Source organism: Phragmites australis, chromosome 19 (genome assembly GCF_958298935.1).
Source record: "Phragmites australis chromosome 19, lpPhrAust1.1, whole genome shotgun sequence".
Taxonomy (NCBI): domain Eukaryota; kingdom Viridiplantae; phylum Streptophyta; class Magnoliopsida; order Poales; family Poaceae; genus Phragmites; species Phragmites australis.
The window spans coordinates 4,365,139-4,382,321 of NC_084939.1; the positions used below are offsets into that span (position 1 = coordinate 4,365,139).

Consider the following 17,183-nt stretch of genomic DNA (forward strand, 5'->3'; position numbering starts at 1 on the left):
CCTGAAGAGCCATCAACCTCGGCCTGCGCTGAGACCAGAGCCATGTATGATTGTTCGGCGCAGGAGACAGCGCCGCCGGAGTCGGCGATCACGGAGATAGAGCCTGCGGGGCCGGGCATCTTAACCGTAAGGTATGCATAATGCACGGCCATCATAAACTTGGCGAGCGCCGGGCGCCCGAGGATGGCGTTGTAGGGGAGAGGGAGCTCCGCAACATCGAAGAGGACGCACTCCGTGCGGAAGTTGTCCCGGCTCCCGAATGTGACAGGCAACTCAAGCTGCCCGAGGGGCAGGGAGTGTCCGGGAGTTACTCCACAGAAGGGGAGGGACGGCTTTAGGCGTCGGGAAGATACTTGCAGCTTCTCAAAAGCCTCTTTGGAAAGGAGGTTGAGGCCGGCACCACCGTCGATCAGCACTCTGCCGACCTTAACATTGCAGATAGTGGGAGACACTACCAGAGGTAGCCGTCCCACGGCTGCAGTACTGACGGGGTGATCAGCCATGCTGAACGTGATCGGAGCATCCGACCACCTCAGGGGTCTTGTGGCCTCCTCGCTCGGGGTTGCCGAGCACACTTCGCGCCGCATGACCTTGATGCCACGGCGCGAGCAGGGTGTGTAAGCGCCCCCGTCGATGAAGGCGACCGCATGCTCGGGCTCCTGGAAGCCGAGCTCGGCGTTGTTGGGGACGACCTCGGTATCGCCTCCTCCGCGGGACTCGTCGCGCTCCCTCTGGCGCTGCTCCACGAGTCCTTTGACCGTACGACACTCCGTGAGGTCGTGCCATCTGGTCAGGTGTATGGGACACCATTTACCTGGCTCGGGCCCCGCGGGAGCGGGGGCCCTTGCTGGAATAGGAGCTCGGCCAGGGGCCGGGGCTCTTGCGGTACCCTGTGAGCGGGGACTTGGGCTAGCTCGACGGGAGCTGCCTCGCGCTTCCTTCTCTTTTTCTTTTCCCGCTTATCAGAGCGGGAAGAACTTGGCTGATCGGAAGCGGGGCGAGGAGCATGCCACGCCCTGGCCTCCGCAGCCTTGGCGCACTTATCGGCCAGTGCGAAAAGTTCCGCAGGGGTCTCGATCTCGTGCGTACCTAGCTTCTCGAGCATCCGCTCGTCACGGACGCCCTGCCGGAAAGCAACAATAACAGCATGGGGGGCCACTCGCGGAATAGTGTTGCGAACCTGGCTGAAACGCTGTATAAATCGCCGTAGCGTCTCCCCTTCCTGCTGTTGGACGGCGTGGAGGTCGCACTCCAAACCGGGACGTGCGAACGTGCCCTGAAAGTTGGCCACGAATTGGTGGCACAGGTCATCCCAGGAGTTGATAGATCCTGGGGGTAAGTTCATAAGCCAAGAGCGGGCGGAACCCCTCAAGGCAACATGAAAATAGTTTACCATCACCTTTTCGCTGCCTCCGGCCGCTTGGACGGCCGTCGTGTAGATCTGGAGGAACTCGACGGGGTCGATGGACCCGTCGTACTTCTCCGGCAGCTCGGGGCGGAACTTGAAAGGCCACCTCACCCGGCGGAGCTCGGTGGTGAAGGCACGGCAACCGGTGCCGTACCCCGCAGCACGAGCGGGGGTTCTCGGTGGCGAGAAGCGGCGAGCCGGGGATCCCCGGTGGTCGTGGGCCGGGAGAGAGGAAGCCTGGTCCTCTGCCCCAACCCCCTGCCGGGTCTCCCACTGACGTTCGAGAGTGACTCGGGCATCTTCGTGGCCCCTCCGCTCGTCAAGGTGCAAACGAAGGTCCCGGGCTCCGGACATGGCCAGGGGGACGGCACTCCGCCTGGAGACCCCTCGGCCCGTGCGGGTGTTGCCCGCTGAGGAGCCGTCTCTGGCGGCACCGTGCTGAGAAGTGGCGCGAGGACTCCCGGCCTGCACCTGGCGACGAGCAGTGCCGACCAAAGCGACGACATCTTGCATCCACCGGCCTTCCGGAGTGTTTGGCGTGGCCTGAATGGGCGGGTGTCTGAGGAGAGCTTGTGCTGCAAGCAACGCGCTCCCTGGGCTGGCCTCACTGAAAGCGAGCCTGCGCCGAGGCGGCACCCGACGTGGTCCAGAGGCAGACCTGGCGGCCGGGGTCCCGACCACCTGCTGGGGGTCGGAAAGTACGTCGGCAGTGGCGGCGGCGCTGATGGGCCCAGCGCCTTGATCCCCTTGGGCGGGAAAAACCGCACGCGTGGATGGCAGCTGCCGCGGGCACGCAGCAGCGACGGGGCTTTCTTCGTGGGGCAGCGTTCCGTTACTGGAAGTGGAGCCGGAACGCTGGAGACGGTGCCCACCGGCCATCTTTTCCTGTGGAGAAAAAAGTGAAACAAACAATCCAGGGATATTCCCCCCTACCTGGCGCGCCAGCTGTCGGAGAGTGAACTCCTGTCGCAGGGATCCCGAGAGACCCCTTTTTAGAGATTCGGCCGGGGGGATGATCCTGGAAAAGCTTGTGTGGGAAATAATCGGGAACGGAAATAAATGCGATGGCTGGTGGGAGACGATCACCCTAATGCAAGGAAAAGTGGGTACGCCGGGTTTTAGACAGGTTCGGGCCGCACGGAGGCGTAACACCCTACTCCTGTATGAGCGCTATATTTATCCTTGAAGGGGATTCTTCAAGGAGGTATCTGGTTCTAAGGGGAGAACTGTTTACAAAGAGCTTGAGGCTCTTCTGTTCTAGCTTAACTTGAGCTGGTTCGAGTGTCTGTCGATCTATCTTTGGCCTGGTTCGCCGGAGATTGTTGGTTGTCTGGTCTCTTGGTCGTCTTGTGGTCGGGGGCTCTTGCTCTCTCCTCCTTTCTTTAGTGTTCTCCATCCTTTCCTTTTATAGGCGCGCCGACCTCAACATATCCTGAATGGGAAAGAGGGGACGTGAATGCCAAGGTGCCACGGAGAAAGGCGTAATCATTTCATCTTGGCGAAGTGACAGGGGCGGTGGAGAAATGCGGCGCGCATTCGACCACCAGCCGCTGCGGGAGCCTCGGGGCGCCATGAAAGGGGCCCACCGGGCAGCCTCAGAGGTGCCCGGTGCGCCCACCCTGTCTTGTTCTTCTGCCAGGGCAGGGTGGCAGGCCGAGCGCTTCGATTCTGGCAACGTTATCCCGAGGCACCTGGATGAAACGGGACGGGACCCGTGCATTTAATGGACCCACGCCCCCCTGCCAGTGCATGGCAGGGTCTGACACTGGGGAGTGGGCAGCTGAGAATATCAGGATGTCAGGATGTCAGACCGCGCGTGCCTATTAAATGCGGCATTGGGCCTTTGACTGGATGACACCCTGACGACGGGACCCTTCGGGTCGTTGAATGATCTTGCGCGAACCTTCGGGGAACCGAGTCCTCGGGGGCTGCCACGTGCAGCCCCGAGCACTCTCTCCCGAGCACTTCGGTGGGACCTTCGGGGCACCGAGTCCTCGGGGGCTGCCACGCGCAGCCCCGAGCACTCTCTCCCGAGCACTTCGGTGGGACCTTCGGGGCACCGAGTCCTCGGGGGCTGCCACGTGCAGCCCCGAGCACTCTCTCCCGAGCACTTCGGTGGGACCTTCGGGGCACCGAGTCCTCGGGGGCTGCCACGTGCAGCCCCGAGCACTCTCTCCCGAGCACTTCGGTGGGACCTTCGGGGCACCGAGTCCTCGGGGGCTGCCACGTGCAGCCCCGAGCACTCTCTCTCGAGCACTTTGATGGGACCTTCGGGGCACCGAGTCCTCGGGGGCTGCCACGTGCAGCCCCGAGCACTCTCTTCCGAGCACTTTGATGGGACCTTCGGGGCACCGAGTCTTCGGGAGCTGCCACGTGCAGCCCCGAGCACTCTCTCCCGAGCACTTCCTTCTTGGTATTTGGGCTCTGCAGATCATCGGGGAACTAGGGTGCTCGGGAACCAGAAGCGGCGGCCCCGAGCACCTTCTCCCGGGACTTAGCTTCTACCTACCTTGCAGGGTGGTGATATGTGGTGGATGGCCGGCCTGGCCTCGGGACTTAGGGACCCCTGGTTCTAAATACACCGACACATATGCTACATCTTCATTATCAAATTCCATGCCAACCACCGGCTCCATCTTCTTACTGTCATCATCATGTGAGCTTGCTGAGTCCTTATGGTTTCCATCTCACGATCTACTACATAACACAAATAAGTGGCATCTCAATTAGAAGACATAATTATGTCCCTGTTGTATGCTAGGATAGTATATTGATGGTTGGCTAGGCATGGAACTCTGTGATCTAAAGATTAACAGAACCTGGTGAATAGGTGCAGGGTGCCCTGCACTGGAGCCGGACTCCAGAGAGAGGTATAAGCAAGTGCGGCAGCGTCGTCCCCAAGCACAAAGCCGGGCGGCCATGCCTCATTTGTCGCCACTGTAATTGTTTTATTTCCTGTGCTACTGCCATTGTAATTGTTTTATTTCCTGTGCAACTGCCTATCCCCGCGAGGACCCCAAATAGCCAACACTTGCTTGGTGTTTCGCGTTCATTTGGATCCATCTCCTAAAACAACAAAGGAATAATTCCAGCGAGTGAAAGCTATCTGAAACAACATGATCATACGGGCTGAGGAGCCAGGATTAATAGTAAGAAACACCCCTGAAATTGATAGTAAGAAACCACTTTTAAAAAACATTGACGATAAGTGGAGCCTTAAAACATCGGTAAAAGGGGTCTGGTTTTTCTGATTTGTTTTCGGCTTGGTTTTTTTATAATTTTTTATTAGATAGTGTGGTAGGTTGGAAGAAGATAATATAAGAACTAAGATCAACTTCAACAGATCATCTATAATACATCATTCATATCCTTATATGGATTGTCATCTATAAAGATTTCTCCTCCATATTACTCCATCACTCCAACAGCACATCCATATTTCATCTTCTATATTCTCTTTTCTATTTTTTAATAGTATTCTATAATGGCAATAATTTTAGAAATTAGTATATTAGTTTATATGAATATTCATGATTTTTTTGTGATTTTTGGGAATTAAATTTATGCCCTAAAAATTCAAGGAAAGTAAAAAATACTTAAATTTAGAGAATTTTTATTTAAAATTTGTAAGAGATTTTTAGTGGGAACCAGTTAAAATGGATTCTTTGTTATTTATTTTAATAGTAAAAAAATGGTGTGATTTTAGGAGCTCAATAAAGTTGCTTTTTGAATTTTTAAAGAGAAGAGAAGAAATAAAGTTTTGAAGCAAAAGCTATCTGCTTCTCTCTGTCTCTCTACAGGAGGATGGCAGGGGGTGGGACGCACGCCATATCCGGCGTGTGTGACCATGTGAATGGCGTGTCCAACAAAATAGAGTGTCGGAGAATCTGTTGAAGACTCTTTTTTGAAAAAAATGGATGATGCGGGAATAAAAAATGGAATAGAAGGATTTTTAGAGATGCTCTATCTTGTATCTTATATAGATAGAGATAAGTATGTAATTGCACTGCATCACCTCTTCCTTCGCTCTCCTCTCCCGCGCCGCAAAGACAAGGCGTCAAGGTCGTCGCTCCCCGGATGGAGAACGGCGCAGGCAGTGGGGGGCCGGCGGCGGCGTGGAACTTCGTGCCGAACGACACCCTCCTGGGCCTGACGGCGCTCTCGGTGCGCGGCGTGCTGGGCATGGTCAAGGCCGGGATTGTGGAGGACGAAGGCGCCGGCGCGCGGCGGGTGGTCCCTCTCGGGCACGGCGACCCGTCGGCGTTCCCGTGCTTCAGGACGGCGCCGGAGGCCGTGGACGCCGTCGCCGGCGTGCTCCGGTCCGGGGAGCACAACTCCTACGCCTCCTGCGTCGGACTCGAGCCGGCACGGAGGTCAGTGACACCGAAAACTTCTTGGCTTCTTGGCTTGCCTCCGTTCCTTTCTTGCTCAAGCTATGCAAATCCATCCTGCTTGATGCTAATTGCTAAACTAATCAAAACCGGGACGGCATGTTACAAATCAACTTTTTTTTTTATTTCATTCGTTGCAAATGGTTTATTCAATTGACAAAGATTAGATGCTATGTTTGAGTGTTTGAATCGACATATATAGGAGAAGTGACAGCCGCAGTAATACTGCTAGATTTAATTTTCATTTTTTTTTAAACAAAGATACTGCTAGATTTGTCAGGGGAGTGACTCAGTGTTTCAGAGAAAAAAGTGTTAGTGGTCTCACAGAGTGTGACAATCGACAATCACGTGGAAGGAATCATAGCACACAGACAAACAAACAAGCGATAAACTTTGGAGCTCATGATTTTGTAAACAGTGGCTCAACCACACATCACAGCTCGGAGGCTGTTTGACCTCCTCCTTACACATCAAAATTTGAGTCCTGACCGGCTCGGGTGTCCATCCGCTTCTTCAGTGAATACCAGAGCTCTCGTCTATATTTTCCTTTCTCAAAAAATGGTAGACCCTGCATTCGGTGCGGTTGAATCCAGTGTGCTTTTAACTTATGATGCTGAGAAATAAGAAGAGAGGCGATTTTGATGGCTAGTGTTAGTTACCACAAACTGCGGTAATACCTTTTTATTAGTGTAGTATTGATATGTTGGCCTTCTTGTTATCTCCCCTGATGTTCCTTTTGGAAGTCACTGAGCTTGACATCAGGTTAAGTGGTTATGCTTCTTCGTAGCTGACAGCCTGAGAGGTCATCTGCCAATCTTGTCTTTAGTTATCAATTTTCTGTACTAGACACTACCCACTAGCACTAACCAAACAAGGGAAAATCTTCCTTTTGCCAACGTTTCATCTTCCAATTTGATGATCCATTTCATTATATTAGACCGTAGTCTCGTTGCAACATTTATATTTTAATAAAAAAACTGATATTCCATTACTCCATGGGATGATCACAGTCTAAAACGAACAATTGAAGCCCGCACCTTCACTGTGATTGTTCAATTCAGCGATGCAACCATGTGGCTTTGAATCCTGATGGTGATTCACAGTTTGGACAGTGAAAGGGTCATTGACAAATTTTAGGGCCATCATGTTTGAAGTACAACGTGCTTAATTTACTTCCTAGTCCCTCCAAATATGAATTAAATTTTTTTACTCTATACTTCCGTTCTTAACAAGCTCCAAACATATGTTACATTTAGCTTATTTTTTTTAGATAAGGGAATGTTTTATTATTCGGGCCTTTGCATAAGGCATGCACACAACCATCCATTATTACAATGTTCCAGCCGTGGACTGCAAATGAAGTGCCAACAAATGGCAAGAACTAAGTTTAAACCAAATATAAATATGATGGAAAGACAACTTCAAGGTCTGAGCCTCCTAGTAGACATACACTCATGTTTGGCGAAAATCTCCATTATCGTGGTCTCCAGGATATGGCATGCCAACTTCATTTGATGTATTGCCTCCTCCTTTTGCAATTGGGACCACTGTTGAATCCAATGTGTTCCCCTGAATGTTACCTGCATGTAAGTGTTCGGTTTTGATTTGTCAAAAACAATATTATTCCTAGTTAGCCAAATGATCCAACATAAAGCACTTGCCCCAACCAAAATCTGGGGTTTCAACTTTCGATCCATATTGCATAACCAATCACCAATAATATGCGAAACACTTTTTGGAGGTAAAATACTGAAAGCAATCTGCGCTGCTCTCCAAATGAACTTTGCAAACTGGCAATCAAAAAACAAATGTTGGACAGTCTCCTTGTTATTAAAAAACAACATTGGACACTACCATGCCAGTTTGGCTTAAGTAGATTATCTTTTGTGAGAATGACCTCTCTAATTAAATACCAAAGGAAAACCTTCATTTTTAATGGGATTTTTAACTTCCACAAAAAACGGTAACCACTATTGAAACCCTGATTCATCAAATTGTTATACATAGACTATACCGTAAAAGTTCCAGTAGCCTCCAAGGACCATTTAAACACATCCACATGGTCATTAAGTCGCACAAAAAACCAACTTTGCCACCAAAACATTCTAGTCATATAAATTACGCCCTATTAGAGCCCTACGGAAGGATATATTAAAGGGATCCGACTTTAACACGTTTGCAACTGTAACATTTTTCTCTCTGACTATCCTGTATAGATGCAGGTAAAGATCTCGAAAAGTTAATCTTCCAAGCCAGATATCTTCTCAGAATCTAATTTGGGTGCTGTTATCAAGTTGAAAATATCTCAAACTTAAAAAATGATCTTTAACCTTCATTAGTCCCGACCAAAAGTGGGAATCCTCAGGTTTCCATCTCACCTCGCTTACTGTTTTATTCTTTAAATATTTTTTCCTCAACAATTGTTGCCACGTCTCATCTTCATTTAAAAGCTTGAAAAGCCATTTATTAAGTAAACACTTATTCTGAACATCAAGATTTTTTATGCCTAAGCCGCCCTAGTCTTTAGGTCTACATAAGATTCCTCATTTCACCAGGCAGTATTTTTTCTTGTGCTCATCGCTTTGCCAGAAGAATCTTGGTCTATGATAATCCAACTTCTTAAGAATTTCGCGAGGAATCTCAAAAAAGGACAACATGTACATCACAATGCTACTTAAATTTGAGTTAATCAAAACTAAGTGTCCCCCAACAGTCAAAAGTTTACCTTTCTAGCTACTCAATTGCTTCTGGAATCTATCCTATGTTATTCACCAATCTTTATTGCTTATATTCCTATTATGCATAGCGATGCCAAGATATCTAAAGGGGTAGCTCCCTATCTCACACCCGAACAGTTGCGAATAATGCTTCTCAAACTCTTTAGCCTCCCTATAACAAAACAATTCGCTTTTATGGAAATTGATTTTCAAGCCAGAAAGTTGCTCAAATGCACAAAGCAGCAGCTTCATATTCATAACTTGATCAATATCATGATCCATGAAAAGAATCGTGACATCTACATATTGTAGTATAGATAGTCCATCATCAATTAAGTGAGGCACTACTCCTCGAATTTGACCCACCTCTCTGGCTCTGCCAATCAGAACTGCCAACATATCTACTACTATATTAAAATGAATAGGTGATAGAGGGTCACCCTGCCTCAGACCTTTCTTTGTCTGAAAATATCTTCCTATATCATTATTGACCTTGACTGCAACACTCCCCCTCTTACAAACCGTTTAATCCATGAACACCAAACTGGAGAGAAACCCTTCATTCGTAGAGTTTGTTGCAGAAATGGCCATTTGACTTTATCATATGCTTTCTCAAAATCTAGTTTAAGAATCACCCCATTAAGCTTCTTCCTATGCATCTCATGAATTATTTCGTGAAGTATAGCTACCCCTTCCATAATGTTCCTTCCTGACATAAACGCAGTCTGAGAAGGTCTAACTATCTTCTGTGATACCCCAACAATTATATTTGTAGCAACTTTAGTGAAGATTTTGAAGGAAACATTCAAAAGGCAAATTGGTCTGTACTGTTGAATTTTTGCCGCATCCTTAATTTTTTAGAGTAAAGTAATTATTCCGAATTAAGTCTAAAAAGAGTAAGAGCGCCCTTATGGAAATCATCAAATAAGGCCATCAAATCAGCCTTGATTACTTCCTAGAAACTTGATAGAATTCCGTAGGGAACCCATTTAGACCTAGTGCTTTGTTGTGTTCCATTTGGAATATCACCTCTTTGACTTCTTTTTCGGAGAAACCTTCTACAAGCATATCATTCTCAATATCAGAGACCTGAGGGATGTCCTCTCTGTGAGTCTCAAGCATCGAAAGCTGATTACTCACAGGTGAACCAAAAAGGTCTTTGTAATAAGTAGTGATATGTTCTTTAATTTCATCCTGCCTAGTTAACGTTTGACCATCATGTTCTATTTGTAAAATACGTGTTTTACGATGTTTGTTGTTGGCAATCAACTGAAAAAAAAACCTTGTGTTTCTATCACTATCAAAGAGTTTCTCTGTATTAGAGCGTTGGAACTATGCTATATCTTCTTCTCTCAGTAGCTGTGCTAAAGTTGCTTTGAAACATCGGAACAAATCAGATTCTTCCGAAGATAAAAGAATGTTTTCTGCCTTCCTATCTAATTCATCTATCTTTTTAGAGAGCTCTTCCTTCGGCCTTTTATCTCTACCACGCATGTTCTTTGTCCACCCTCTCAGATATTGTCTAAGTCTTCGAATCTTATACTGCCATCGTTCAATTGCATTAGCCCCCTTATACTCCTTGGCCCACACCTCTCGTACTCGATCAAAAAAAAAAACTTCTTTCATAAACCAACACAACTCAGACTTAAATAGTTGTATGTTACTGCGATGAGAAGAATCTTTTGAGTCAAGTAGCAAAGGTGTATGGTTTGAAATATCCCTAGAAAGCGCATGAACGGTGCATAAAGGATATTTTTGTTCCCACTCCATGCTCACTAAAATTCTATCAAGCTTCTCATAAGTTGGAACCTCCAAAGAATTGGCCCAAGTGTATTGTCGCCCTGATAATTCTGGCTCTCTTAAATCTAGACTTCCAATTATAGCATTAAACAAAAATGGCCACCTATCATCATAATTATCATTACTTTTCTCAGATGGATCTCTAATAATATTGAATTCAAGTTAAATTCCAGATCTATCGCGCAATACTTATCACGCGACCTGCCATACGAGCTGTCAGCCAACGACGTCTACCTAACAAGCGGCTGCACTCAAGCGATTGAGATAATCTGCTCTGTCCTAGCTCGCCCTGGTGCCAACATCCTGCTTCCGAGGCCAGGCTACATGTTTTATGAGGCACGTTCCGTCTTCAACGGCATGGAAGCCCGGTACTTCAATCTTCTACCAGATAAAGGTTGGGAGGTTGACCTTGATGACTTGCAAGCTCTTGCTGACAAGAACACAGTTGCTATGGTCATTGTCAACCCAGGGAATCCCTGTGGCAATGTCTACACCTATGAGCATTTGGCTAAGGCAAGTGCTGCATATCATGAATCATGATATGCCTCAACTGACTAGACTTTTTGTAAAAATATCCTAATGTTTCATTTTTGAGTCGATGATTTTCTAGATTGCCGAGACTACGAGGAAGCTTGGCATCTTTGTCATTGCGGATGAAGTGTATGCACACTTGACATTTGGGGAGAAGAAATTTGTGCCAATGGGTGTGTTTGGCTCGGTAGTGCCGGTGCTCACTCTAGGATCCATATCAAAGAGATGGGTGGTGCCTGGATGGCGACTTGGCTGGATAGTAACCAACGATCCTAATGGTGTATTTCAGAGGATGAAGGTTCTTACTTCTTCACATTTAATGGTTCGATATCTATAGTACCACAATCAGTAGGGAAACTTCAGATAGATTTGCTGTTCATTTTACAACAGAGAGTACATACATGTGACATGTCTGATGAAATGACAAAATCATGCTTCAGATATTGGAATTGTTTGCAGCCTGAACCATAGAAATTGAACTCAAATAATGCTTAAACTCATTCAACCCCCCCCCCCCCCCTCAGGTAGTGGACAGCATCAAGAGTTACCTTGACATCTCCTCTGATCCTACAACTTTTGTCCAGGTGACTACAATTGCCATGTTATTTTCTTTCAGATAATGCATAAATAACCATAGAAAGATACAATGGTTTGCATCCAATCTGAAACAAATTATGTTTTTCAGGGAGCAATTCCACAACTCATTGAGAACACAAAGGAAGAATTCTTTGACAAAACCATCGAGATTCTAAGAGAAACTGTGGATATATGCTGGGAGAAGCTGAAGGGAATCAGTTGCATCACTTGCCCAAGCAAACCTGAGGGTTCCATGTTTGTAATGGTCTGTGAGTAACTACATATGCTGTTCCATGTTGCAAGTGAAGACATTTGGGAGTGTGAAGTTTCATTGGCTTGCTACAGGTAAAACTGGATCTGTCCTGCCTGCAAGACATCAAAGATGATATGGACTTCTGCTGCCGGCTGGCGAAGGAAGAATTGGTGGTTGTTTTGCCAGGTACAGTTCACCCACATGAATGATGTGAAACTTTAGTTCTAAACTATTGATCATTGCATCTATTAGTACAATATATTTTCTTTCTTCCATGATTGGGATCACCTTTTATTCGAAAAGTGACAAGTTGGAAATAATTTGTCAGGATGTGCTGTGGGGTACAAGAATTGGCTCCGGATCACCTTCGCGATTGGACCATCTTCTCTCGAAGATGGCCTTGACAGGCTCAAGTCCTTCTGCTTGCGACACAGCAAGTCGCAGAAGTGATATGATAAGCCACTAGTTCCTTGTAACATGAGGCAACTGCTTTAGCATGAAGAATCAGCAGGAACTGCTTGAAGGATACAAAAAATTTCTGAACTTACCATGATAAATGGTATCATCTTCACTCGGAGATGATATATTAGATGCATAAGGTCCTTGCTAAGCAATGAGCTCTGCTTCATTGTCTAGTCATCATTCGACGCTGTTACAACTCTTGTTGTAACGCCCAGTGTGCGTAGATGCAATGCAAATTTAGGGGATCGGAAGTGTAGAACACTTTCCTTGAATAAAGAAGGGATTCTATGAGAACAGCCGTCTCAGTGGGTTTGTAATTTTGTTCGACACTTCGACAATTTTATAAAAATAAATTTCTTGTGCAAGTACAACTATAGGAATCATGCTCCAATGGAAGTCAGAACTGCTTGATATGCATAATATCTCCATGTTAGGCATACGCAAATACTCAATCTCAGATTGGAATTCAAATTCCTTACAGGGCGGAAGGAAACAAATAATAAATAGTACACCAACCTCAGAACTTGAACAATGAATAAAACAAGAGTTTCAAGACTTCGACGTGAAACCTTATACGAGCAAACTCGTGCCATGAACGTAGATTCAGTTATTTGTGGTTACAACAACACCAGCCTGGACAGTGTGAGAATTCACCATTCTCGCCGTGACATAGCCATTGTGTGATCCTCTACTGGCACTGTGTTGCTGCTGGACGCTGAACTGAACTTACTAGTCATTTGTAGGATTCCAGTTGGAGAATGCAACTTGCAGTCCATTGGTCATTTAAGATGTCTGCAGATGCTGATTGGCATCTCTTGCTTTTGAAAACCTCACCTAGAGGTCCATCGTCAATTGTTTCCCTAGAAACTAGTAACCGACTTTCCTGCGACTCATTACCTTTTTCTGCTGAACTGCCTGCTCTATGCACAATGTATGCCAGATCATGATCATGCTGCAACTCCACTGGTGACAATGCTACTTTGTCACGGTTTGGGGAAGAACGTGAGGATACGAAGTCAAAGGAATCCATGGAAGTGGATACTGATATTTGGTCATGTATATTCTGTTTGTCCAGCAACTTCCTGCGATGCAGAGTCTACATCTTCAGTACATGGAAGAAAACATTGTTCAAAATTTCTTTACTATTGACTGCAGTATTTCATCTAAAGTTGCAGTGTAATCCTAAATAATCCAATTTAGCTATCCCTAAAATATGTTATGACCTAAATATCACGTGTCTCCAATAATTTATAGTGCTTCCCAGTGCTTTTCTTTGCATATGCTTAGCATAGTTGTTTTAACCAACACAGATAAAAATGCCCATACACGTGAGTGAGCAGGGGAATAAAAAAGGGAATGCGTCAAAGGCAGCATGAACTTTATAACTAAATGAAGAATTGGTGGTGCAATAAACTGATCTAATATTAATGGTTGTGTAATTCAAATATCATTCGAACATTTGAATGTTTTGCTATGTCCTGAATCCTGAACACTAGATAGCCACGTGTATCAACCATAGATGTCATTTATTTTCACAAACACTTATTCACAATCCTGTAAGAGGCAGAAATGAGTCTACTAATGTAGGATCAGGTGACCTCACCTGTTGGACTCTCTTGAGAAAGAACCAGTCACATTAGCAGCTGAGCTTTTCATCTGCTGCTGCCAGGCCACAGCATGCCTGTGCGATGATGAACCACCAGAAACGGCAATGGCTGGTTCTGCAATGATGGGTGTCGCCTTTCGGCCTTCCACATGCTTTCTTGAACGATGGCAACCACGTTTTATGTGTCGCTCGCAGTACTTTTGGTCCCCAACAGCATTTCTTGAGCACCGCCACTTCTTGCCATCTGTGCGACGGCATCTTCCTGGTTCTGCATCAGTGCAGCCAGAACGAAATGGTGGCCAACCTACTGCAAAATAGAGTCATCTCCTTATTACATTTGAGAATGCCATAAACCACCCCAAAATGATAAGTTTCTCACACTAACTCAGAAATATTCAGAATTTCAGATCATCCAAGTACTCCGGTTCGCATATGGAGTCGCTTAATACATACGAAAGAAAAAGAAAGGGCCTTGAGTAATGGAAATCACAACAAACTAATGACAACATTTGCACATCTTGTTCATGGAAAAACAAGGACACAACTAAAACATAACGGAATCCCAATGAGAGTAGTGGTTTATATTGAAATGTAGCATCACAATGGTACCAGGAAAATATTACCAAATGAGCATCGGATAAACACCCCAGAAACGACATGTTTTCTAACACTGCTAAAAGCATTGAGATAATTATATTACCTAGATTTGCAACATTTTTTTGTGCTTGAAGAACTGGTGACAACACCATCTTATCCCAAGAAAGACAAAAAAATATTGTAACTAAACCATAACAGAATCCCAATGCAAGACAATCTTTCATATCAGGAACGACACAGAGCACTGGACTAACAGGAAAACTACAACCAGATGACCATTTTACTTGCTTCCTCTATGTATTTTAAATGATCATTTCACCGTTCCTATCTTAAGCTATTGACAAAAACAGAGGTGAGGGAGCAAATAACTATTTACAGGAGCTAGAGCCAAAGGTACTCCATGGATGGAGGCTTCTTCTGATGGGGAGGAGCAAGCTGGACGGCACAGGAGCGTTCACAGAAAAGTGCTTGTAGATCAGGGCCTGGTGCTCCAGCTCCATCCACTGTGTTGGAGTGAACGGCCCCCTCACCCTCGCCAAAACCCCCTGCATGTTGTTGGCTCCCGAGCTCAGACCCAACCCTTCATCACAAGAATAGCATCAGTGAAGAACAAATACAGTGAGAGTCACTGGAGAAAATGGTGCCCGTGGCCTATGGTTTCCTGGTGTTCACACATGCAAGATTTAAGGAAACAGCAACAATCAGTGACCCCTTTAGCCTTTAGTAAGAGGAAAAGAGGGTGAGGTGTGTCCAAGGAGGAAAAAAAGATTGCATATTTGGGGACAAGACGCATCACACATCCTGGGGTTGGGAAAGCAAAAGGGAGAGGAATAATAAACATGCCCTCCTTTTACTCTTGACAAGACCCCAAACGCAGGGGCTTTTGCAGGAGGATGCCATGGCCATGACCCATGAGCAAGCAATCAATCACAGCTGGGTTCTGGGTTGAAAGAGAGCACAGCCCCACAGATGCAACAGTGGCTCAACAGTGGCTTCACCAGAAAAGAAAAAAAGAAGCAAACAAATCTCTTTTCTTTGCATCATCTCACCTGCTGCGCCATTGGAGGAGAAGCTCAGCATCGGCGGCCCATCAGAGCTTGCGGTGGATCCAAGAAACGAGCATGAGGGAAGCGGCGGCGGCGACGCCCTCGCCACCCCCAAGAACCCATCTCGGCCTCCTGCCATCGCTCGTGGAGATGTGCAGGTCAGTTAGGAGGGATTGAGAGCAATGGCTTCTTGGGGCATCAGATTCATGGTGGGGAAGTGATGACTGATGGGTGTTTGGGAAACCAGGCTGGCTAGCTGCTTTGGGGGAGGGGTGAAGAGGAAGCAAGCAATAGAATGCACACCCCTGTTCTGGACAAGGGAACAAAATGTTAGCAGAGTACCAGTTGCGCGGCTAGATTGTTAGATCTATTTTTCATACATTCATCTTTTGATCACAAGCACAAGTCTCTCTAAGATTTGTTGGTGATGTAAAAATTAAGAATTACATGCAGTAAATGCCAAATTACGTAGAGAAATACACTCTGAGGATATATATTTTTGATTTTTATGTTTGGTTATAGAAAATGAATACATCGTTCGAGACAATCGAAACTTTATAGCTGTATAATATTCTATATCGCCGGAAGAGATCACCGCCCCCTTTGATAACCGTGTTAAACATTCTATATTTCATTGCATCCTTTGTTCAATCGCCAAAAGTAATGACACCAGCAAATCCCTTCTGGTTCATCTCTTATTCAGACAACGGTTCAGACTTGTGTCAAAATCTTCGAATACCCCAATTCAATCCATTGGATTTCTACCGCAATGATGTCTACAGCGTGCCGCAATCTCACCGCACTTCCCTGGTCAGCACTGTTCATAGCCGGAGCCGTTGCTCGTTGTGCACGTACTTGTGTCCGTCTCCACCATCATTGTTATTAGGGTGAAAACGGGACAATATTTTATGTCTGTCCGATACAACCATAAATATTTAATATTTTCTGTGTTCGACTTCGGATACGAGAAAACAATAAAATAAATATATGATGACTAGTATTTGTAAGTATCGAGAAAACTTACTACGAATTTACTTAAATACTTGATAGTATATAGATAGATTGTCACATATCTGTAAATAAATAATATTGAATCTTCTTGTTTTTACATCTTAGCGAATCCTCTTTCTATGCTCACTTTGATTACACCCTATATTATTTAATGTATTGTATGTGGATGTATAATGTATTGTATGTGGATGTAAATGAAATGTAAATTTTCTATCTATCCGACTAACTAAAAGTTTGTGGCACTATGTGCTCCAATTCTAACTCTGAAAAAATATAAGATAAGATATATGATGCAAATAATTATTTGGCGCTATCTGTATCCGACTTCGAGAAAAAAAGATATGATACAAAATGAACAATGTTCGTCTATATCTGATCTGATTACATTGGTTATCACGTCCTTCACCATTGTTTGCATATTATATCGATATGTTTTCATCGGGTTTGTTGCACTGCTACAGAACCGGGTTTATAGGTTGGTCCATTGTCGAGGGTTAGTCCCTGACAGTGATTTCGGGGTATGCTAGACACCGGGTGTGTGAATGACGTTTTAAGAATCGATGTGTGCGCATACAATGGACTCAGGGACATAGAGAGTTATATAGGTTCAGGTGTCTCAACGGATAATAGTAGCCCTACGTCTTGTGTATTGTGTTATGTAGGATCTCAATTGGTTACAAAGGTAATTCTAGATGGCTGCTAAACTTGATCTTTCCTTCTTTTTTTTTTACAAACGGGGTCCTCGTCCCTTTATATAGTAGGGAGGAGGAGAACTTATGTGTGGG

At 45.6% G+C, this 17,183-nt stretch overlaps 2 protein-coding genes across 2 annotated transcripts; one reads left to right on the forward strand and one right to left on the reverse strand.

Moving 5' to 3' along the window:
- Positions 1-5,401: 5,401 nt before the first annotated feature.
- Positions 5,402-12,512, forward strand: LOC133900080 (nicotianamine aminotransferase 1-like). The gene is made up of 7 exons (XM_062341186.1): positions 5,402-5,781; positions 10,490-10,829; positions 10,927-11,145; positions 11,372-11,431; positions 11,533-11,688; positions 11,769-11,862; positions 12,005-12,512. The coding sequence occupies exons 1-7, from the start codon at positions 5,486-5,488 to the stop codon at positions 12,124-12,126; spliced, it is 1,287 nt and encodes a 428-aa protein (XP_062197170.1). The 5' UTR covers positions 5,402-5,485; the 3' UTR covers positions 12,127-12,512.
- A 65-nt stretch (positions 12,513-12,577) lies between these two features.
- LOC133900081 (growth-regulating factor 8-like) lies at positions 12,578-15,726 on the reverse strand. The gene is given in 6 exon segments (XM_062341187.1): positions 12,578-12,833; positions 12,836-12,907; positions 12,910-13,220; positions 13,742-14,048; positions 14,718-14,921; positions 15,391-15,726. Coding segments are annotated over 6 exon segments (1,122 nt in total). The 5' UTR covers positions 15,527-15,726; the 3' UTR covers positions 12,578-12,741.
- Between the last annotated feature and the right edge of the window lie 1,457 nt (positions 15,727-17,183).

Excerpts from the sequence above, each read along its gene's own strand:
- LOC133900080 (XM_062341186.1), top strand. The coding sequence starts at position 5,486 with ATGGAGAACGGCGCAGGCAGTGGGGGGCCGGCGGCGGCGTGGAACTTC. Across the intron at positions 5,782-10,489 it reads GGACTCGAGCCGGCACGGAG|ATCTATCGCGCAATACTTAT; the intron begins GTCAGTGACACC and ends GTTAAATTCCAG. Across the intron at positions 11,863-12,004 it reads ATTGGTGGTTGTTTTGCCAG|GATGTGCTGTGGGGTACAAG; the intron begins GTACAGTTCACC and ends ATAATTTGTCAG.